The sequence below is a fragment of the Nothobranchius furzeri genome, chromosome 4 (genome assembly GCF_043380555.1).
Source record: "Nothobranchius furzeri strain GRZ-AD chromosome 4, NfurGRZ-RIMD1, whole genome shotgun sequence".
NCBI classification, from domain to species: Eukaryota; Metazoa; Chordata; class Actinopteri; order Cyprinodontiformes; family Nothobranchiidae; genus Nothobranchius; species Nothobranchius furzeri.
This window is the reverse complement of record NC_091744.1, coordinates 10,664,668-10,689,357: the sequence shown is the minus strand read 5'-3', so window position 1 is coordinate 10,689,357 and position 24,690 is coordinate 10,664,668. Positions and strand designations below refer to the sequence as shown.

Genomic DNA, 24,690 nt, shown 5'->3' with positions numbered 1-24,690 from the left:
GTGTGTGTGTGAGGCGGTGGAGAAAGATGGGAGCAGTAGGATCATGAAGGGAAATGAAGGAATGAGTGGCACTTACATTTAAATAGCACCTTTCATCTGCTCTGGGCCCCAAAGCGCTTCACAAACCCTGCAGAACAGAATCACCTGAGAAAAACCTCACAATGATCAAGGCCCCGTCTCCCTCGCACTTCACATCACTCGTCTGTCACACCTGCTCGTCTCATTCCTGCTGGTTCTGATATTAAACCCATAAAAAGACTAGACTTGGCTAAACATATCAACAAAAATAAAAACATTTAAACTGCTTGATTTCCCTTTATTCCTCCTCTGAGTAAAACAAATCTACAGAATAACGATCTTGGCCCGGTCTTCAGAAACATTTACACCGGACAGAAGAAACCTTTAGCCTTTAGCTCATTCTGAGCAGGGCTTCCAGTGGATTTCGTGTTCTGTTGTCTGCAGGTTGTCAGTAGCAGCTTCCTACTCTCATCCACACTGATGTCTGCACACAAACAAACACGTGGACTTGTGCTCGTGACACGATGAGGCGGCAGCCATAATACTTAATGGTTCTTGAACATGGAAACAAAAACATGACTCATGTAGCTTGAGATGAATCTTTACAAAAACTATTTATTTTATATTTATATAAAGGTGTTAGTGAATTATATGCTACAACGGCTTGCCACAGAGTCTGCGGTGGATGGAGCAGACTCGTAGCAACCACCAGACGGCAGCTGCAGCAGCTCTGCTCCACACCGCTGCAGAGATCCACAAATGAACGGGATGGTGGGGATTTTCCTTTCGCTTGTAGAGGTTAGTCATTCACAACCATCGCGTTTTTTCCGAACCACACTTGCTCGTGAGAATGCTACCCGCTAGCTCAGCATTAGCCAACCTACCCATAGTTTAACTCTGATCCCAAACTTTGGATGGTCTCTCTATTTTCCTCCACAGCTCCTAGATCACCATGTAGTGCACCAGTAACATGTGTTCAGACTGTGGAACGCACATTTAACGACGCTTCGAATAATTAAAAGTGAATTGAGGAATTTAATGAATTGAACCATTCAAATCATTCGATGATTCGTTTCAGCCCTAGTCACAACCCTGAACTTCAGATGCGAACTTGCATTTAAATCAGCTGTTTGGTTCCAGGAATGAGTGATCAGATGTACAGTGGGGCAAAAAGTATTTAGTCAGCCACCGATTGTGCAAGTTCTCCCACTTAAAATGATGACAGAGGTCAGTAATTTTCATCATAGGTACACTTCAACTGTGAGAGACAGAATGTGAAAAAAAAATCCATGAATTCACATGGCAGGATTTTTAAAGAATTTATTTGTAAATCAGGGTGGAAAATAAGTATTTGGTCAATAACAAAAATTCAACTCAATACTTTAACATAACCTTTGTTGGCAATAACAGAGGTCAAACGATTACTATAGGTCTTTACCAGGTTTGCACACAGTAGCTGGTATTTTGGCCCATTCCTCCATGCAGATCTTCTCGAGAGCAGTGATGTTTTGGGGCTGTCGCCGAGCAACACGGACTTTCAACTCCCGCCACAGATTTTCTATGGGGTTGAGGTCTGGAGACTGGCTAGGCCACTCCAGGACTTTCAAATGCTTCTTACGGAGCCACTCCTTTGTTGCCCGGGCGGTGTGTTTGGGATCATTGTCGTGTTGGAAGACCCAGCCACGTTTCATCTTCAAAGCTCTCACTGATGGAAGGAGGTTTTGGCTCAGAATCTCACGATACATGGCCCCATTCATTCTGTCCCTAACACGGATCAGTCCTCCTGTCCCCTTAGCAGAAAAACAGCCCCAAAGCATGATGTTCCCACCCCATCCTTCACAGTAGGTATGGTGTTCATGGGATGCAACTCCGTATTCTTCTTCCTCCAAACACGAGAAGTTGAGTTTTTACCAAAAAGTTCTACTTTGGTTTCATCTGACCACATGACATTCTCCCAATCCTCTGCTGTATCATCCATGTGCTCTCTGGCAAACTTCAGACGGGCCTGGACATGCACCGGCTTCAGCAGCGGAACACGTCTGGCACTGCAGGATTTGATTCCCTGCCGTTGTAGTGTGTTACTGATGGTGACCTTTGTTACTGTGGTCCCAGCTCTCTGCAGGTCATTCACCAGGTCCCCCCGTGTGGTTCTGGGATTCTTGCTCACCGTTCTCATGATCATTTTGACCCCACAGGATAAGATCTTGCGTGGAGCCCCAGATCGAGGGAGATTATCAGCGGTCTTGTATGTCTTCCATTTTCTGATAATTGCTCCCACAGTTGATTTTTTCACACCAAGCTGCTTGCCTAGTGTAGATTCACTCTTCCCAGTCTGGTGCAGGTCTACAATTCTTTTCCTGGTGTCCTTCGAAAGCTCTTTGGTCTTGGCCATAGTGGAGTTTGGAGTCTGACTGTTTGAGGCTGTGGACAGGTGTCTTTTATACAGATAATGAGTTCAAACAGGTGCCATTAATACAGGTAACGAGTGGAGGACAGAAAAGCTTCTTAAAGAAGACGTTACAGGTCTGTGAGAGCCAGAGATTTTCCTTGTTTGAAGTGACCAAATACTTACTTTTCACCCTGATTTACAAATAAATTCTTTAAAAATCCTGCCATGTGAATTCATGGATTTTTTTTTTCACATTCTGTCTCTCACAGTTGAAGTGTACCTATGATGAAAATTACTGACCTCTGTCATCATTTTAAGTGGGAGAACTTGCACAATCGGTGGCTGACTAAATACTTTTTTGCCCCACTGTATATTTGTCCTTACACTAGTCAGGCCTGTGCCAACAGATTTTCTATAATCAACTGTACAGTATATACCAACGTAAGTGTCTGGAATCCAGATTTCCTCTGATATTTTGTCGTTGGCATGGCTGGAAGCTGTGGGCAGAGGAACAACAGACCCTGAGGGGAAGCCTGTTTCCATCTCCCTTCTGTTCAGCACAGCCACTGCAGATCCGCGGACCGCTGCCTAATAAGTCCCGCTCGCCAAGAGAAGCCGTCGAGCAGCACATCTACAGCTTGTATCGTTTGGTTTTCCTGGCTGCAGATAGTGAACATAGAAGTGGGGTTAACTGATTAAAGCCACATGGCTAAAATCATCTTCAGACTGACCCTGCATCTGCGTCTCTGTCCCAGTAAATCGGCACTTACAGGTGTCATCTGTGTGGCTGGAACCACTTGTTCTTTTTCCTCCAGGCGACGTGATCAGTGCTGCTAGACTACAACGCTCAGACTCTGGAGATGATCACAGGTTGCTGCTTTTAACAGACACGTTGACGTAGATACAATTATACTTAATTTTTCTACTGAGTTAATAAAGAGTGCCGGTACCTAATCAATGAAGTGTTCTCGTGGTTAGCGATCAGTTTCGGATCGTATCTCCTGTAGCTTTGGAAAGACCCACACAAAAGATCTGACGCCCTAATGACCCACTGGCAGCAGCTTTAACATTTCTGTTATACATAAAAATGTAGAGATTTGAAGTTTAGATTAACAAAAGTTAGTCGCTCTATCAACACCCTTTGAAACGTGTTCAGGAATGTTCTAGTTTAACAAAAGTGTCCTGACTCAGGTAGACACACACATACAGTCCTTGTGCGATTTCCTTTAACCCAAAGTAACCTAGCTGGTGCACCTCTGATAAGCCTGCTTGTCTTTTTAATGTGGTGAACTGAGACGATGATGGAGGGGGAAGGAGCGGTGGTGGAGGTAGGAACCTGTGTCTGTACTTGCTTTCCTTACTTGAGCCCTCCGGAAGGGACGGTGTGGCACTTCTTGTGCTCCAGCAGCTGCTCGGGCGTCTTGAGGAACTTGTGGCAAACGTCGCACTCAAACATTCGTGTGATGAGGTGGATCTGGAGGTGGCGCTCGTACATGCTGCGGGTCTTGCACACAAAGTTGCAGAATACGCACTCAAAACCTGGAGAGAGCAAGAAAAAGAGTCAAGCAGTGAGACACAGCTGGACAGGATTTTTATAAGTAACCCACTCACAAAGAGTCAGAACACATCCAGATTGAAGTCTCCTCACTTGAATTCTGATATTTCTGAAATTATCTGCAGTGTTTTTGGACTTTCTAGATTTAGCACCTTCATAATTAATTTAGTCTCTTAGCAGCTTCAAAGTAAAAAAAAAGTCTTTCTGAATTTATAAAAGCTGCATTCTCAGCCATCTGCTTACTGAGAAAACTACAGCAGCACAAACACATGCAGGAGTCTCACTTTGGATCCGTTACTGGGTTTAAAACTGACAGGAGGAGTTAGAAAACGCTGCTATGGCCACTTTGTTATGTTTTAAGACTTTATGAGTTTAATAATGATGAAGTGGGCGTGGCTGCCAGCAGTTCCCACAATCCCTTGCCTTTGTCTGATTTATCCTCAGTTCCTGATCCTGAGTGACTTCCAGAGCTGGCCTGGCTGCCTGCGGAGGAGGGCGGGGCTAGCAGGTTCTTGAGTTCCTCGTTTCCGTGGGTGATGTCGCCACCCTCAGAGCTGTTGAGCGAATCGCTGAGGGCCGAGAGGGACGATGAGGTGCTCTTGGTCTCGCTGAGGGGACTTCTGGAGTTCAGACCTGGACATAAGAGGGCGAGCTTTAATTAACAGAGTAATGAAAATGTGGTGATGGGGACTTGAATTCTAAATAAGAGGGTAAATCTGCGGAAACTCTGAGGTGTGTGTTGAGCAGTAGATCTATTTCTGGTTCCCATTGTTACACACACACACACACACACACACACACACACACACACACACACACACACACACACACACACACACAGAAGCAGGCAGTCTGAACTGAGAGCCCTGCTGCCAGTCCAATCAAGATGCAGTGTGCTTTTATTGATCCTCTTCTCTAAGTACACAATTCACCAGGAAGAGAGGGGGAATTAGGAGGGGGAGGGGGCAGCAGGGAGCGCCGAGGAGCACGGGTCACGGCCGAAGGATCCAAGATGGCGGGAGCGTCTCAGGGCACACAACTCAACAAAGGGCAGAGGGAGTGAATGGAGAGAGAGAGAGAGAGAGAAATGGTTGACCTGTCTTTAATACAGGTGCACACAAACAGATGTGGGTCTGCTCTTTCAAAGGGGGAAATTATTCTGAAATGTAAGATTAATAACTCGATCAGATCCATCCATACACCTAAAGAAGCTCCAGTCACAGACGGGCCTCTGCAGCATTTTAATAAAGGACTGAACCAACCTTTCCTGCTGGCTCCTCAACAGCCATCCTCCATTCTGAAGCAAAAACACAACAACATGCTCCTCTGACCCACACTTCCATTTTAATCACACTTTAAACCAAACACCTTTGTGTACGATCACATTTGTGATATTAGAGCACAATTAGGAATTAAGCAGAGAACTCCGACTCTTTCTGAACTCGGCCCTCCTTTAAGGCACGTCCAAACTTCTGGAACATTAAGGCCTTCACCCACCGGCCAAAGCCCCGACATCTTGTTGAAATCATCAGGAGAAAGACACGTTTGTTTGGGTGGTGGTGTGAGACAGCGATAAATGCCACATCAGGATGAGAGACCTAAAAGTTGGCCACAGTGGCGTTGTAAACCCAGCCTGTCTCCAAAGGACCCGAGGCCTATTGATTTTCACCCCCCCTCAGGCACATAAGGGCCAACCTTCTCAGATAAACAAGGCCACTGTGGCCTTATGAAAGACCCTTCAGCTGTATGGGCCGGACAGTCCCACCTACCGATGCGCACGCACACACACGCACGCGCGCACACACACACACACACACACACACACACAGAGAGCTAAAACAAGCACCTTAGGTTCAGCGGATGAGGAAGAACATCAGCAATAAACTGAACAAAGTTGTTTTAGACAAAACGCTGATATCGACCGGGGGACTCACAGCAGCAGCTTTAAAAGTCCAAATGTGGTCGATTAGAGGAGGTTGGTCTGGGGAACACGGTTCTACTGCTCGTCCTCTATGCTGACCTCTGACTCGCTGTTTATAATCCTGAACACTCGCTGATGAGACCCTTCACTGGGCTGCAGCGGTTAGCAACCAGTTAGAGACAAAGTATAAAATTATGCTAATCATCAGTAACAGTTAAAGGTTAAAAATAAGACAAGGTCATGTAGGGTATCCGGTACAAACACTTTTACTCGTTTTTGTCTCAGTCTCAACACAATTTAATTAATTCTTTTGCCTTTGTGTTTTTTCTAGTTCCTAACAACGTAGCCTCAAACAGACGTATTCTTCTAAAAGCTTCCAGAAGCAAACAAGACAACTCTGACCATTTCAAGTGAAAATTTGTTGCACGAATTGCCAGAAACACGAGAGCAAGTCCATGTGACTCACACAAGCAAATAAAGAAGTCAAAAACTTTGAGATGTTTTAGAAACTCCCTCATGAAAGCTGTTTGCTATTCCTCACCAAATGGCTTCAAATTTGCCTGAAATGGAACAAAAACTTAGAAAAACAAGATGTTCTAGGGTTGGATTTGGAATAATTAAAAACACCATTAAAACTCCCTAAAACTCTTAGAGTTGTTTAAATCTGAATCTCGGGTGTACGAGGACTCGAGCAAAGCATAATGTTGCTGTTCAGAAGTTACACAGCATTTCTATTCTGAGCCTGGAAGACGAGCCGCGATGTGTAAAGCTGCCGCCCACTCTTACATGTGTGAGTAATCTTCTAAATAACTCTGTAAATCCCTTTTTTGAGGAATCCAAACATACTTTTCTACAGGGTATATACAGCAATCCTTAAGTAAAATTTACTACTTTTAATACTTTTTTTTACTACCTTCAGAATTTTTTTAAAACCGTCACAACACTAAATTGCAAGTGTTAATCAGCGACCTATTTACACATATTTTAACATATATAACATACAAAAAGCATAGACTTAGAGACTCACTGATGTTGACAACGTATTGCACATATTTATTTTACTTAGAAAATATGCCAGGCACTTCTTTTCAGCGGTTCAGACAGTTGACCACGAGGCCTGAAATGATGCAGAACGACCACTGAATAGGACGTTATCATTATGTGACCGGATATGCTAAAGTAGGGCTGCTCAATTATGGCAAAAACAATAATCACGATTATTGTGACTGAAATTGAGATCTCGATTATTTAAGACGATTTTTCAATTTATGTAGATTTTTTTAATTTATTTTTATTCAGTCATAAAACTGCTCAGGGCACAATCAGGGCAAAAATAAACAAGAAACAAGATGATCACTAAAATAACTCCTGATTCCCAGTATAAAAAGACCAATATACTTATAGCTCATAGTTTATGACCCAAGGGCTATATACCTTGGTTTAACTCATTTAAGTCTAACCCGTACAGACCCAAATACCAATATCTTGCAAATACTGACAGCAAGAATTATACAGTGGCATTTATAACAAATAAATGCAAATAAATTGATGTTCACAAAATGTTGCATAACATTTATTGAGTCATGTCAAGGTGCTGTAGGAGAGTGCACTAGCACCGTGTCCTCAGAGAGATAAGTTATTAGTTATCAGCGTGAGGAACTTATTTCTACCTTATTTATAAACTATTTATTTACAAGTCCATCAGTTAATGTAATAATTGTCCCAACCACAGCTGCACCCCCACCCCCCAACCCGGTCTCACAGCAATCGGGGCAAGCTGCACGTGTGTTTAGCGCGCCGCACGCGCAGTTTAGTGGCTCAGGAGCCCGCAGGTACGGTGTGTGTCACTCACTCTGGTTACTCCAACAGGGAGCCGGCTCCGAGAGCTGTTTCTTTAGCGACTGACACATCACTACATCATTCCCTTTCCTAATGTCCTGAAGAACGGTCCGGAGCGCAGGCGGAGTGTTTAGCTAACCTGCAGCAGGAAATGTCGACGATAGTTATCCAGAAAGTAGCTAAGGGTTACCAGAGATGTTTCTGAGGTGTTCGCTAGGTACTTTTAAGATTTAAAAAGTCAAGAAGGGGGTCTGAAAAGCTGTTAGAAATAGCGTCAAAGTCGCTAAGTTGGCAACGGAGCGCTTCATTTGTAACTCAGGGCAGCTCAAGCGGGAGGAGCAAATAATCGGCTTGTTTTGTTTTTATAATCGTTCAAAACATTTCATTCGGAATATATTTCTATGTCGATGTTCAGAATACGACACCTGATAGTCTGAAAAAAATAATACCTAACTTGGAAAAAATAATACCTCTGAGACCAAATTTAACACTTTTAATGGCCTTAAATTTGACTATTTTTATTTATCACTTTTTAATACTTTTTAAAACCCCGCGGACACCCTGTTCTACTATCCGGCACATGAAGAATGTAAAAAAAAAACTGAATTAAAAGTGGGTTTTGCTGAAGTAAGAACTCAGAGTGGCTTCAGCTCACAGGAAGCCGTTTACCTGCATGTCCGGTGCTGATGTGGCTCTTCATGTCACTCTCCTCCATGCAGACGTAGTCACAGACGCTGCAGCAGAGCGAGAACATCCACTGCTCCTTGTCCACATGAAGCGACATGTGGCTAACAAACTGGGCGTTCAGCTCGGTCTGGAAACCGCACACATGGCAGCTGGACAGCAAACAGACCGAGAGGGGAAAGAAAAAGATGGTGAGAAAGAGGAAAGAGCCAGTCCGCTTTAGTGTTACATTGGGCCTGCATAAACTGATGAGTGCAAGCTGCGTCTACGGTCCTTTTACATACGAATACGATTGATTGGAAACCGCTGATTCTGTAATTCAGAACCAGTCAGGCTGACTGACTTTTCAGAAGAAAACTTTAAAGCATCACGTTGGAAAAACTAAATTCCTTTCTTTCAAAGGGTTTGACGTCAAGATTGGAACCGGTTGTGTCTGTAAGCTGTCGATATACCGCTACAGTCCGCCAGGATTAGTTTAGCTTTACAGAGCAGCGGGAAGGAAACCGCACGGCTTTTTGACGACTTAAAACAAAAAAACCTAAACTGTGTAATCATTGTGAGGTGATATGGGCGACATGGAAAAAACAATCATATCACAACAGATTTTTTTGAAAATATCACGATCTTACCACGATTTAGACAATTCAGGCGTTTTGGAAGTTATTTACAAATAAATTACATCAATTTAAAAGCATACCTCTTCATCATCCATCCATCTCAGCCGAGAGCTAGAGACACAAGTCTCAAATGTCCCACAGGTACTTTTATGTAATTATATTTATAATTAATGTAAACTAATTTGATAAAAGGTGGTTTGGTGCTGCGTCTGCAGTGGCGCGGCCGCTGTGCCGGTCTGTCGTGGTGAACTACAACTTTTACCAACTCTCTTTTGTTAAACCAAACTTCTCCGTTGCTTTGAGTTCCGAGGACATTTATTAAGATGGTATTATCTGATTAATCCTCTCAACCAACCTTTGAGAAAAAACAGAACCAACAACAAACAACTAGCTAAACAACACAATGACTATAAAAATAAATAGAAAAAGCACAGCTGCAATAAAAATGGCATTATCCTAAAGAAGCGTCATCAGTGTTCGTCCATCTAATGGTAGTAATTATTCTGCGCCGTCATAAAGAGATGTAGTGTTTGTGTTTAGCTTGCAGTTGCCACCTGTAGTAGTACGGACAGTTCTTGCGCTCCGTGGAGTCGGCTGTGACGGCGCTGACGATCTGCTCAGCGTCTGTATTCACCAGCTTGACAGAGTGGATGGTCAGGTGTTGATTGAGGTTAGCCCTGCACTTGGCTGCATAAGGACACAGGTGACACTTGTACTTCCTCTCTTCTGCAACAAAACACACAGATGATGGCTCGTAAAGCAGAAGTCCCTTAGCTTCATGAGCAAATCTGAACCTAAAGACTAGAAGAGCGAGTCACTCCTAAATTAACTGTTTTTCTAGATAAACTGTATGAGTGTGTATTGGTGCTGTAGACACGTCAGGGCATTTAGGCAGTTTAGTGCATCTTATGTAAAATATAAATACTCTGCCTAAAACAGTCAGTGTAGCGCCCTCTTCAGGTTAAAAGTCTGCTCTACATTTGAACTTGAATCAGCCATTGCTATTGGCTAAGGTATCATCTACGTTAGCCAGCTATCCTGACACGGCTGCTCTGCACTAGAGCCGAGTCTCAGCCACGCCTCCGTCTGCTTCGACCACTCACGGGCCGATACGAAACGATACGACTCAGAGCCTGTCTCCCCCTCCTTTGATTCCACCTCCCTTTACTTTTCTTCTGGTGAAGAAATACTCCATACTAGGAAACCTGTTATTGTCTCTATTTCCGAGCGATGTGTGTATGTGTGTGTGTTTGTTGGCCAAACTGTAAATAACATCCTCAGAAAAAATAACAACGTCCATCTGACACTAAACGTAGAAATCAGTAAGGACATGGATACATAAAACATCCTCACATTTCTGACCGATGAAGAACTTCCACAAAACAAGATCTCTCTCTCTCTCTCACACACACACACACCCCAAGGACATGAAGCCAGGCAACCTTTATGTCGCCGGGGAAACCAAAAAGACCATCACACTGACATATGCCCCTGCTTCTGCTCTCTGTGGTGTGGCCAAGCTGTTCTCAGCCAACACTCTCAGATGGTGTGTGTGTGCACGTGTGCGTGTGTGCGAGCTTGTTCAATTGTGTGGGGGCATTTTGTACAAGTCTCTGTTTGTGAGCTGAGTGAGTGACTTATTCTGTTCCTCATGTCCAGAGTTAATTTGCCTTAAATAAAACAGCAAGGGGCAGGATTATCATTAGATGCTTTTAACTAACGAGGACCGAGAGCAGGACAGCAGAGGACAGGGATGGGGCCGAAAGGATCAATGGGAAGTGAGGAGGGGCTGAGCTCGGAAACCCGGCGTAATCAGGTCATCGGGGAGGGAGGAAGCCTTGTGTGTCCGTGTGCGTAAAAGAGAAAATGAAAGAGTGAATCAGCCTCAGCAGCATCGGAATTACGTGTGTGTGTGTGTGTGTGTGTGTGTGTGTACACTGTGCGGCATCCTTCATGCTGGCTAATTAGACGGCGGTTTTCCCAGTGAGACTAATCATGCTAGTAATCTCTTTAAAAGACGGGTAATCTAGTCTGGTCAAACTTGTTTATTTACAGCAGGAAGTACAAACACAACTAACAAACAAGTATACATGAACAAAAAATCTGTTACTAACCTGTGTGTAGAGACAGGTGTCTAGAAAGGGTCTGCTGTCTACCGAACACCTTGCCACAGATGGGACAGGGGAAGAGCTGCTCGTGTAGTCTCCATTGGGCGATTCCATTTCCCGGTTCGCCGTCGTCTTTCTCTGAGTCTGAAACACACATACGCACGCACGCATGCACGCGCACACACACACACACACACACACACACACACACACACACACACACACACACACACAGATCGACAATAGTATAATTTCCTGCTGACACAATCAGCCACTACAAGATCAGAGCCAAACACTGCAGAGGTGTAGAGGTACACTACTGTGAGCCTAACTTAATTCAACATGGAATAACAATAAAAACATAACATTAAATTGATTAAACACTGCTGTGATGATGTGTTCACTAAAGTAATATGTAGCTTTAATTTGATCTGTGTTTCCCCAGCACTTTGCTTTTTATTAGAAGACTGAGAGAACAAGCAGTTGTATGTCTAAACCGCTCCTCAGACCCATCACTCATAAACAGCAGGAATGTAACAAAGGTGTCCAAGACAGAAAGCAGACTCCTCTAAATGTAAAAGACTCTGAGCACAAGTGAAGATACTTAATCCACATCAAATGGGGTTTTAAATAAAACTAGTATTCAAGTATAACCTCGCATTCCCTTGAAACGGAAACAAACTTGTATTTGTCTGATATCCAAAATCCTAAAGATATCTCTAATGGTTTAAAAAAGGGGGCTAAATTAATCTCTTTAATTTTGGGCCGACTATAGAGCTGTGGGCTGACCAGCCTGCAGGCTGGACACCATTTAAACGTGGTCCTTCATGCCTCATTCACACAAATCGGATATCGGAATGGACGCACTCCGATCCATAAAGACCAAAAAGCATGTGGTCCATTCTCACCAGCTGTGGCGCGGTGCAGATCTGGATGGGGCACTCCGGAAAGTTTCTGCATGGAGTCTATTTTGTCAAGATGCTGCATGCAGATTATGATGAAGTTAAAAAAATTACATGAGCCAGACAGGAAATTAAAGGGGGGCATCCGGTTTATTTCAAAATAAAGCCAGTGTTGTGTTTTATTATTATTAATAGCTGGGATATCCATTCACGTGTTTGATTGTTCACATTATTTTTGCAAGTAAATCTTTAAAAGCATTATGTCACATTTCTAATCATTTGGCGAGAGCAAATTTCTGAACCAAACCACAGTCGGTGTGAACGGCGGTACATCCGTAAGCCGTACCGCATCTGTTACGTTCTCTGTGTAAATGAGGCGTTACTCTGCAGCTACCACAGCTCCCTTCATCTGAACAAGAACGAGACCGAATGTGTGCAAACGCCTGAAAAACCCCTAAGAAAAGAATTTGCTGCTTTAAGTTTAACCCCAGCATATCAACAGATTCAAAAGGGAGAAAACATACTGTTCTTTCCACTATTGTGCGGCATAACTTCTAAAGATGAAACAGACCGTCCATGTTGTTCAGCGGCACAGGCTGGCCTTGAACCAAAGTGTGAGCATAGAAAGGACAAGAAGGTGCTCTTGGAGTTCCTTCAGAACACAGACAAGACATTTCAATAGACGAGGTATTTGTGGCAGTCTGAACACCTCCTTTAGGAAAAGCAAATACTTATTCCGGCGTTTGGGGGCAGGTTTTGTGGCAAGTGGTAAAGACCAGATGGTGTTGTGAGAAGACATTCAGCTGCTGTCGCACTGACTCACACAACCTTGAACATTTTTTTCTCTGTCTCACATATTTAATTTCCTCTTCCCTCTAAAAGTGCAAACTGCTAAATTTATGTTGTGTGCTTTTGTTAAATCATTTTGACTTGTGTAGCGTAGATCATCTACATAACTAGGATTTAACACTGTTTGCTATTCAGCTCTGCTAAATCCCGAGAAAGATCAAACAAATTAGCAAATGAAACTTATGTCATGTATAGATATCCATGGATATCTACTGTATATAATCGATAGAAGTTCATACACCAACTGGCTTGGTCTATATTTAATCCAAAGATTAATATTTAATTTAAGAGATTTAATTAATAGCAAAAGTTTATTTATTAAATCAGAAGACTTAAAGAAATCTTTGCTCGTTCAATGAACAAATATACACCACTCTGTGTTTCATTTCAAAGAAGAGTCGGGTTTAAAAAGTTAAGAATTTATTACTAACAATTTAAACATGACAATTTAAAAGACAATTCATGAATGACAATTTATAAAAGCTTTGATATTAAAACTTGGTATTAAAGCAACCTGTGTCTGGGTGAAAACTAAAATGAAATGTGTGTGTTGGATGTGTGAATGTAGTCTCAGAAGGTTTCTATCAGAGAGAGAAAACGCGTTCTGGGTGAAAGAGTTGTTTTGCAGCTAAGCTAAGTTATTTCTTAATAAGAAACAGGCATACGGATGCAATCTGTCGGAAGTGTCTACCTCACCCAGTTAGGAGACCCCCTTCTTGGATCCGAGATGTCAGGAGGAGATGATGACCTCCAAGCACGAGGTGGGTAGAAGAACCGTAGTGCGACCAAATCGGTCCTGAGATGTCTCCGGGTCCCAACGACTGATGAAACTGGTTGCGTCTCAAAAAATCAATAACTCTGAAGGAGTTTTGCATAGCTTGTTGCAGATGGCGTCTTGTTGGAGCAATTCTATCAGCGTGACAGAACAGCTTAGTGGAGGCTTCGAGAGGCCGACCCGATCCTCTGGGTGCCACCACGGAGAGATTTTGGTGAGCTCAAGAACTGAACTTGAAGTGAGGAGTTTTGGTTTTATTATAACTCAGAACACGCCCTCTCAGAGACAGAAAGCTTGTTGTCATGGAACACAGACATGTGAGTGCAGTTACCTTTAAGCGGATTTCAGTGTCCTGCATGGTGTGTATAAGTGCACATGACCTTCTGTCACTGATCAGCATTACTGATTATCATAAATAATATTTATTATTAACCAAAGAATAATAATTCATTTCAGTAATTAAATACATTTCTAATGAACCATGATGATTATTTATGAACCTTGCAATAGGACACTTAAAAGAGTTTATTAAAAATGATTCTTTTAAATCTTGAAGTGTCCTTTATCTTGCAGATGGAACAGCAGTCAGATTAAAGATGGTTTACAGCAGACTTCGTGTCTCCTGTGATGAATAATCTGTAAATACAAGTACAGCCAGGACAGCTTGACCCAGCTGAGGAAGTGTCACCTTTTGGTCACAGATGAGGCCATTGATGTCGCTACACTTGTGTTGCAGACTTCTTTGAACATTATTTGGGACTGGCAAAGCGAGCGACAGCACATTCAGGTTAAAGGACCAAAACACAATTACTGACATATTGGGATTGTTCTTTTTTTTTTGTAATGAATGAAAAATTCAGTTGATTTTCATATGAGAAGTGACTGATTTAGTCACTGAAAAGCAAGACAAAATGAGGGCAGGGTGCAGTCAGACGACCGTTAAAGTGCTACAGAAATTAAACAGAATTTTTATTTGATCAAATTCTGATTTTGTTTTACTAATCATCTATATTACTTGTCTCAGTTTAGGGAAAAAACAGGCGCTGACCTAAACTGTTTTGCCATAATTGACCCTTACCCGGATGTAGGCGATAAATCGATTTAATGAATTAATTAGAAATTTTTGTTGCAGGCGATTTAAAAGAAGTAAATCAAATTTTTATGTAATGGCTCCTTTTTGGCCCCCCAGAGCTTCTGTAGCATTAGTTTCACATAACCGAGACAACAATGTCACAGCACGCACATGAAACAGCAACAGCAAGCAACTCCACGGCCACCAGTGAGGGAGGAAGTTCATTCCTAAGAAAGGAATTAAATCTTCCATTGTTTGGAACTGGTTTGGGTTTGCTGCGACGGACGTGGAGCGTGGAACTTTTATTCCAAGAGGGTGTTCATTTATTCATTATTCTTCTCAGTATTACATTTGTCTTGCTTGTGATTAAATAATCTTAATAACTGAGGGGGAGAGAGAATCGGAAAAAAATCGTAAATCAAACAAAAAAAAAAAATTAATCTGAGATTTTATTTTTAGGCCGTATCGCCCAGCCCTATCCGGATGTGTAAGCGGAACAGACACATTTTCTTCATGACCTCAAGAGCTTTGCTTCCCACCAACATCTTTTCATATGTGAATCTTAAGCAAAATTGTTCCATGCAGCTGGTCCCGCAAGATCACCAAATCACTGGAGAATTGCAAAACCACGTATGACTTGCAAACAACGACAAAGGCGACGGCATATTTCCAAAAGGTCTTTGGTTTATCTTCTCTTCTGTTAACCTCAGCTGCAGAGGCATCACAGGTGATGACGCACTTTTAGTTAAGCAACTGGAAATCTGCATGTGTCTTATTTTGAAAGTCTCCAGATGTTTTACACTGCTGAGAGACATTCAGAGGAGCAGTTTGATTGGTGGGTTATGATCCAATCATTTAGAAGGGGGACCAGCACTGGATTGGATGAGGTTTTTCTAGGATTGTGCGTTTCAGAGGCGATTTTTATTTATTTTTTTTGACAAAACATTTCATTTATTGTTTTGCCATCGCTATGTGAACTGCATTTCAAGCAAAATGTCAAAAAATGTTCCAGGTGTTGTTTCAAGTAGTTGTTCAAGAATAAACCCTGCGTATCCTTTATGTGTAAAACATATTCCTGATGTTCTCACGTGAAACATTTCTGCGCTTTTAACCCATCGTGTTGCTGCCATGTTGTCACCCATATGTGCTTCCTGCTGCAGGTCTGTGGCTCATCTCAGTAATAACAAAACTCCAAGCAACTAAAACAACATCTGCCTGCAAACTACGTACAGCAAGTAATAAAAATTAAACGTGTTTTAGCAGTCCTGACTCAGACATGAAACTAGAGGACGGCCTGGTCACTCGAAGGGACGGGAAGTCAAACAAGCGAGGACAGTAAGCCATGACCCAGCAAACACACTCATGATTAAGCCAATTAGAGTGTATGGCTTTGAAGTGGTTAACGCTTTAATTAGCGCTGTTAGAGCGGAGAAGGGAAACGCAAACAAGAAATGAAGAAGAGAGTTGAATCCCAGACTGGATGCAGGAGACTCCTGGAGCCACACTGCTATCACATAAACGCTTACTCAATTATTTCTTTCTTGCTTGCTTTAAGGCGACTGTCAGCTACGTCTGTGTCTGTGTAAACACAGGAACAGAGACCGACAACAGCTATGATCCAGCAGTTATTTTTTATGTAACTTACTGAGAGTTCAACAGCAGTCAGAGCAACTTAAAACTGCTGATTAGACCAAGATAACTACCTGTGTTTGGATTAGTAGAGGGAAATAAAAACAGCAAATGACCAAAACAAGAGCAAAGAAGACGGAAAGCGGTTGAGGCTGGATGTGAACCTCAAACACACGGGGAAAGACCTGAGCGAATTAACTTTCAGGACACTGTTGACACCCAGAAGCCAATCAGATTTTCATTAACTGGCAGAGGGACAGGCAAAGCTGGCACAAGCTAATTAACCTCTGGATCTCTCACTGTCAAAGAATCACGGAGAGAAGTTCTAGGATGCCAGGGACGAGTGGTGGTGGGGGGTGTTAGGAGACGCCCGGGGCAGTGCTTTAGTAAATATGAAACCTGTAGAAGGGCCTGTGTGTTAACGCACCTGTGCAGTATGACCATAGCTGAGCTACAAAGAGTTTAGCATCTGTATCCATGAGAACATGTTAGCATTTCACTTCATTTTCTCTCAATAAAAATTATATTTTCATTTCCTTAGACACATGATCCTTATTGACAAACAAATCTATTTTGATTCATCTCTATGCCAATTCTTCTGACATCTAATTTACTAAAGAAAAAGATGGAGACCAAAATCAACCTAAAGATTCACGCAGAACTTTCTTCTGATCAGAACCTATGGATCTATAAAGTGTATTACAATAACGATAAAACATCACATTACTAATCATTTACTAAACATTTGTAGCACTGGAATGAAAAAACATCTGAAAATGATTCAATATTTTGATAAATCTTCTATTAAATAATTAAAACAAAGAACATGAATTCTCCAGCAGTTATTACTGAATCATCACTGTTCCCTCATTTCCCAGGCTTTGCTTCTGTACATATATGAAGTGTGTGTGTGTGTGTGTGTGTGTGTGTGTGTGTGTGTGTGTGTGTGTGTGTGTGTGTGTGTGTGTGTGTGTGCGTGCGTGCGTGCGTGTGTGCGTCTCACCGTGGAAAGCTGCCCTGGTAGAGGAGCTGGCCTCCGCGGGGGAAGAGCTCTTGGAGCGCGAGTTAAAGGGTGATTGTCTGAAGCATTCGTCCAGGAAAGAGCTGAAACAGAGAGACATGCTGGTGATGTTACAAACACTCACACGGCCACTAAAACTCCCACTTATGTAGGTTTTTAGTCCAACTACTAAGTCTATTTTTGTCTTTTTAATACATTTTAGAAAATGAAGAGTAACAGCGCCTTACCTGTTTATTCCAACCATGTTGCTGTCTTTGTGGTTGTTGGCTTTGCTGACTTTTTCTGAAAATAAATAAAAATAACCACAACAGGGTTAACCTTTCAAAACTGAAACATGCAAGTGTTTATTTTTTTAAATATAAACCCTGATGAGAAACAAAAATCATGCTGCTGGAGACAGCGGGTTGATGAAAGGACCTTTGGATTCACTTCAGATTTCTACTTTTCTGTAGTTGTTCACTTTCAGGTCTGTGGCTGCTGACACGTCTTCAGACCAGCAGACAGCTTCAGATCATTGTTGGTCAGTAGGGTTCCTAAAACTACAGTCATCGTTAAATGTCTGATGGTGATACAGTCTCACTGTTTTACTCAAAGTACAAATTCATCACTTAGATGAGGGAGGTTATTAGGTTTTTAAACACCGCTACGTTTGGACATGACCTTAGATACACCTGTGGGGCACTCATTAGCACCAGGTCTATTTTTATTTTAAAGACATATTACCAGACAAATGAGTGAAATTTGAAAGTTGCACAATGTATTTGTGTGCAAATAAAATGTTAATTTAGTCACTTCATCCACTACAATCACCAATACCGGCACTCCCCAGGGGTGTGTTCTCAGCCCCTTCTGTACAAACTCTACATTAATAACTGCACCAGCCCCTCACCTGTCACAACATAAATTCAAATACTCAGACAACACAGCCATCATAGCTCTTCTTAAGGAAATTAACTCCATAGAAAAGAAAAAAATCTTTTATATAGCACCTCTCAAGATAAAAATCACAAGGCGCTTCACAAAAACAAAACATGTAAAATATGAAAAAGATTTTTAAAAATGATGATCTGCTTCCTCTTCAGCACATTCTGAGCTCCTTTAAAGGAATCTCCTACCATCTTTATGCAGATGACATCCAACTGTGCATCTCCTTTAAGCCCCATGAGATGTCTAAGCTGCAGCTGTTTCACACCTGCTTAGACTCTATCAACACCTGGATGGCTGTGTATGGCTGCTAGTGGAACTGGTTCTCTTGTATTTATTGATGATGTGACTGCTGACAAAAGCAGCACAATGAATTCTGAAGTGTTTCGGGCAATTATCCGCTCATATTCAGCCAAATGCCTCAGAACTCATTGGACGGCGCTTCACAGTGCAGATGGACAAGGACCCAAAGCATACTGCAAAAGCAACCAAAGAGTTTTTGAAGGGAAAGAAGTGGACTGTTTTGCAATGGCCAAGTCAATCACCTGACCTGAATCCGATTGAGCATGCATTTCACTTGCTGAAGACAAAACTGAAGGGAAAATGCCCCAGGAACAAGAAGGAACTGAAGACTGTTGCTGTAGAGGCCTGGCAGAGCATCACCAGGGATGAAACCCAACGTCGGGTGATGTCTACGTGTTCCAGACTTCAGGCTGTAATTGACTGCAAAGGATTTGCAACCAAGTATTGAAATGTACACGTTTGATTTATGGTTCTTATTCTGTCCCATTACTTTTGGTCTCTTAACAAGTGGGAGGCACATATGCAAACTGTTGTAGTTCCTACACCGTTCACCTGATTAATCAATTTCCCTCTGGGATTAATAAAGTATTTTTGAATTGAATTGATCTGGATGTAAATACCTCAAATAAAAGATGACAGTCTGCAGTTAAAGCACATCTTGTTCGTTTCATTTGATATCTATTGTGGTGGTGTATAGAGCCAAAAATGTTAGCATTGTGTCGATGTCCCAATATTTATGGACCTGACTGTAGTGAATGTGTCAATAACTTACATGTTATTATAAACATCCACAAACGTTCTCAGTAGAAACGCTATATCCTTCACAAGCTCTGTTCGCTCTCTGTCACCCCAAAATGTCTTTATTGTAATTCACCAGCATTACCCAACCCAACCTTCTCTACTGCTTCCCCGTTACTTCAATATGCTGTCAATCACCAAAAGGAACAAACTAACCAAGGTTAACAACACTGCATTCAAAATCATCGGCATACCCATCTCAGATCTCTCCCACTCAAACAATAAAGCCATCACACGTATGGCCCTGACCATCAGCAGTGACCCAGACCACCCCCTCCATAGCCATTTCTGCCAGCTGCTCTCAGGCCGCAGATACAGGACTCTTAGGTGGAAGCGGGAATGCTTCAGTAAAGCTTCATCTCTTCTGCCATTGCTGCTCGACAGTTTAAAACGCCAATTCTCCCCATACCATTCATCCATCCATCCATCCATTCATCCATCCATCCATCACAAGACTGTATTACATTGTACCATCACCATATGCATAAAAGTTTTAAACAAACAAAAATTCTAGCAAATGTTCATTTATGTATTTTACAGCAATAAAGTTCTTCTTTGTCTGTCACCGACCAGTCAGAAGGTCAACTGTTTAATATCCAGCCTCCCTACATGTCCTTGGGTAATAAACCCAACCCCATATTGTCCCTGATGGACTCATTAGTATGTATGTAGTAGAAGAGTGGCTGAAACACAAAGAGCCTAGCTCAGGTAAGACGCTGCTGTATTCAGAGACTTTCTACCATTTACCCAAATCAGCTGATGGAAACTGGCTCTACATTTTCTCAAACCTGTAAAAACTCTGAAATTTTATTTTTGCTGACACCGCCAAGAGCCTTTAATATTAGTGGCTGTGAGATGACGCCACCCAGAGATTGAATAATCCATCAACTACTGAGATGAATCAAGACATTTAATGTAACAAGCTTAATATTAATTTTCACAAAAAGTCATTTCTCCCAACGAGCTTCACTCCCACAGTGAAGGAAGACGAGATCAACCTGCTAGCATGAAACAGTGAAACATCCTTTTTTTTCCCAGATACAGATGTTTTTGTTACATTATGGGTGAATAATTAGAAGACATGTGAAGACGTTGTGTGGAGCAGAAATGGTGAAGCCAGCCTCTACCTGTGCACAGATCAGGGCTCCTCAGTGTTCAGTAATAAAGGGCTCTACACAAAATGAATGAGAACAGAGCCATATGTGTGAGTTTCAAGGCGATGTACTGGAGTGAATTTCAAAGCTGCAATCATCTCAGTGTTCAGAGCGACCTTGCTGCTGATGTGTCTCTGAGGTCCTACTGCTCTGGGTAATTCATATTGATTGCTCATTGTGTGACAGCAGCCCACTCTGTTCCAGTCCCCCTCACATTCACACCAAGTTCTGAGGGGGCGGTCATCACTGCTGCCAGGCCAGCCATGCCCTGGCCTCTCTGGGTGGGCATACAGGGTGGCGCTGCCACCCCCCACACCCCTTCTACCCACCTTACCCACTGCCTCACCCCCTACACTCTCCTCATCGAAATCCACTACCACCCCCGTACCCAAAACACTCCGCTCAGTCACAGTGTTCGCCAAGGACAGAGGTCTCTCTCCATGTTGCCATGGAGATGCCGCACAGGAGAAATGTAAAGGGAAGAAGGGAGGGAAGGAGAAGGGGGGGGGGGGGGGGGGCATGTGCAGCCAAGTGTGCTTGAGCAGGCATGTCTGAAAACAAGTGAAGGGAGAGAAGAGAGAATGAGAGAAAGGAGGAGAGGGTGGAGGGAGGAGGGGGCATTTGTGCAGACACCACTCCCCATGGGGCCTTGTGCGAGTGTGTAAAGGTGTGTGTGAACGACGGTGTGGGAAAGAAAAATTGTCAATGTGTGAATTTGTGGCCGTGTGTGAGGGCAAGAAGTAAGAAAAGAGAGGGATTCAATACAAGCGTGCTCATCTGCACGGCATTTAAGCAAAGCAAATCAGACATTGGACAAAATACCCCCCCCCCCCCCCCCCCCCCCACACACACACACACACACACACACACACACCTGCCTTTTCTCAGGGGATGATGGAGACATGTCAAAGCACTGTCCTAATCTTAAAAAAAACAAGTAATGGTATCACCAACAGAGGAAAAAAACTGGATACTAGAACAGCAAGTATCCTTGACTTTAGTAAAAAGCAGTGAACAGAAAGAATCTACAGTGTGTGTGTGTGTGTGTGTGTGTGTGTGTGTGTGTGTGTGTGTGTGTGTGTGTGTGTGTGTGTGTGTGTGTGTGTGTGTGTGTGTGTGCACACGCACCTGACAATTTGAATAATAGTTCAGAAGCCATTTTGACCGATATGTCTTGGGAGAAGAGATCTTTCTGGGGGCAGGCCAACGTCTCGGAGAGGTTACTCACTGGCTCGCTCTTCTCACTCGCCCCTAAAGTGCTGAAGTTCAGCAGGTGGGAAGCAGGTGGGGTGAGTTCTGCTGGGGGCGGGTCCACTTCCATTGGTTCTGCCTTTACTTTCACCTTTTGGAAATGGGCATCTTTGTTGTTCTCTGGAGAGCACGTAAGAACACACAGTGGCTTGTTAGCATAATCATGACGCCACATAACCAAACCTCTACTGGACATTAACATCTGAACACCTGTGAAGTTTCTGTAAGCTTGATAAAATGGTAACACTTCCTCCTTACCCCGAAGAAACCTTCAAATATAAAATAAGTTACATTTTCTGCTTTTGTTCCAGAAAACATTTTAAAATTTTTTGAGGATGAACAAAAAAACTTTTAAAACCTGAAGCTAAGTAATGACCTCACACTAAATGTCTAAATGCACTGATGCATATTTACCAGGTGCTGAGAGAGGTTCATGACACTTTTTACATGAAACAAGTAAAATAAATTAAATTAAATTAAAAAAGGTCCAGGCTCATGTCTACTTCACCAAAAAAAGATTTTCCAACTTAGTTTTAAATTTTACAATTTCTCTGTATTTATTTGTCTTCATTATTGATGGTCCTTATAATGTGCGTGGACTATTATTTATTATCACCCTTTGCCAAAAGGGAAATGGTGAGATAGATTATGAACAACTGGAGGCACATCTAGAACGGGTTCACTCGTCAAAGATGGCCGCTTCAGCTTCAACTAACAAAACCATCCAGACCTCAGCCTACGTTAACGATAATAAGCTGCAGCACGCCGCTAACCAGTCATGCAGGCGAGAGAACGTGTGAGAACAGACTCGAGTTTTCTCCAAATCATTTCTCAACATTGAATGATTTAGTATGGGTGTGATGAATGCTAAGTGGATGATCTGACACTTTTAAACTGATTACACAGTAATGAGTCATGTCACTTGAATTTTCACTACTACTACTCTTATATTATCGTGTAATAACATTTGGATTACTAACCCTTCAGGGCCCTTTTTAAATACAAAACAGGAATAACTACATCAACATTTAGAACAAATAAAATGAAATAAAGAAGTAAAATAATTTTTGGTATGGATAAGATGTCACCTGGGGTTGTCAAACCTGAATATATGACTTAAGAAGCAATTTTGCAGAAGCTTGAAATGGGCCGTAGCGCCAGTGGGTTCTTAAGGGTTAAACAGTACAAACGTTACACCTACACATGTCAGTTTAATAAGTTGTGTGGTAAAAAAACATTTATATAATTCTTATTCGTGGTTCAATTTTGACCACACCAACACTCATAAATGTAGTTCTCATCTTTTTCTTTTGGTCGTCACTGTTTGTTTATCGAGGAAATTTCCCTCTGGGATCATTAAAGTATCTTTGATTGATTGGTTTGAAAAGTTGTTATGTTAGACAATCTGTGAAAACCTTTGGATGATGCACCAAATAATGGCGAAGAAATGAACATATTAATATAAAATTATTTTTTTTATTGAGGATAGGATGTATAAATAACTGAACCCATACAATTCAACAGAAAGGTAGCATGATATTGGTTATAGGATGATTCATGTAAAGCAGCATGAAGAAGCAGCAAAACATATGCACTCATAAATGTTGCATTTGTATGCAATAACTGCAATATCAGGCTGCACAGTTCAACTCTTATTTATCATTTCAATTTTGTTTCTACAAACTAACCCATAAGCAATCCATCCATCTAATGAGAGAGCGTTAATCTTTACCAGTGATAAAAAAGGCCAAACACTGCTGTTCTTCCCTCAGGTTCGTGATGAATAAACTCTACTCTGTGATTAAACCATCGGACAAAAACTAAACATAAAAAGGGGCTAAAGAAAAAAGAAGAATATTTACACACCCAGGGATGCTGCACGGATGAAATTAAATTTTAAGCACGAAAACCCAAATACACCTAAAAGATGAGCGCCGTCTCTAAAGCCGGACTGAGCCGGTTAGCATCTCATCGTGCGGTTATTAGGGCAAGAGTGCACTGGGGGGTCAGGCTGCTGCTCGAAGGAGGGATCCAGCAGCTCTTGTGGGTTCACCCAAGCAAACAAAAAGGCAGTAAAACCTTCTGAATGTTAACAAAGGGGCACAAAATCTATGTTTATTCATCTGAAAATTGTTTTACTTTTTTCCTCCTGGCACACAAAGCAATGGAGTAAAAGGTGAGAACGGCCGTTGCCTCGCTTCGCTCACAGGTTCTAACAGTTAGCGGGCTAAAAATAGCCGAGAGGGAAGCGACCACTTTTAGGAATGTCCCCGTCTCGTCTGTAGGCTTTGGTTTTATCTACGGATTTCACTAAAAACACAAAGTATTAAAAAAAATAGATGGGAATGATCTTAACAAAAAATACATGATTTAAATGTCTAAAGCTGGAATAAAGAAAACAACCTAAATCAGGGCGATGACAGGGGGTGGCGTCTTATTGTGATGACAAACAGGAGCAAAACAAAGCAGTTGGGCTGATCCACCGTGGCCGACACTGCCACTCAGCACGACTATGGGATATATGAAGTTGGCAGGCCATCAGGCGCAGTGGGAGGGGCAGGGACAGGTTAGGAGAGCAGGAGGAGGAGGGGGGAGAGAGGAGGGGAAAACTCAGTGTTACCCCCCCCCCCGATTTACTTTTTCCACTCATCTGTGAACAACTGCTACATCAATGTGTTTTTTGACAGGTTATGAGAATAAATTAAAGCTAAACCAAACCTCCCCATGCCTCCTCCCTTAGAGCCAGGTGTCTGGTTTATGGGGAGAAACAAGCATGGAGGGGGGCACTGACAACCATCAGCACCACTAATCCTTTAATCAGGTGGCTTGAGTTGGCTGAGTAACCTAGGAGAGGCTGATAGAGAAGAAGAGAGGAGAGGTG

General features: G+C 42.4%; 1 protein-coding gene across 4 annotated transcripts in view; it reads right to left on the bottom strand.

Moving 5' to 3' along the window:
* Window positions 1–24,690, bottom strand: part of znf827 (zinc finger protein 827) — an 81,259-nt gene that overhangs the window by 4,860 nt on the left and 51,709 nt on the right. For 2 of the 4 annotated variants that reach the window (XM_015965782.3, XM_015965791.3), the window contains exons 6-13: window positions 21,687–21,929; window positions 17,607–17,661; window positions 17,362–17,462; window positions 11,138–11,275; window positions 9,578–9,749; window positions 8,392–8,558; window positions 4,386–4,595; window positions 3,769–3,946 (exon numbers count right to left, since the gene is read on the bottom strand). In XM_015965782.3, coding sequence (XP_015821268.1) covers window positions 3,769–3,946; window positions 4,386–4,595; window positions 8,392–8,558; window positions 9,578–9,749; window positions 11,138–11,275; window positions 17,362–17,462; window positions 17,607–17,661; window positions 21,687–21,929 — 1,264 coding nt within the window. Of the gene's footprint in view, window positions 1–76; window positions 128–3,374; window positions 3,480–3,768; window positions 3,947–4,385; window positions 4,596–8,391; window positions 8,559–9,577; window positions 9,750–11,137; window positions 11,276–17,361; window positions 17,463–17,606; window positions 17,662–21,686; window positions 21,930–24,690 lie in introns of those variants that run through there. The other 2 variants (XM_015965798.3, XM_054743655.2) reach the window with 2 other exon arrangements.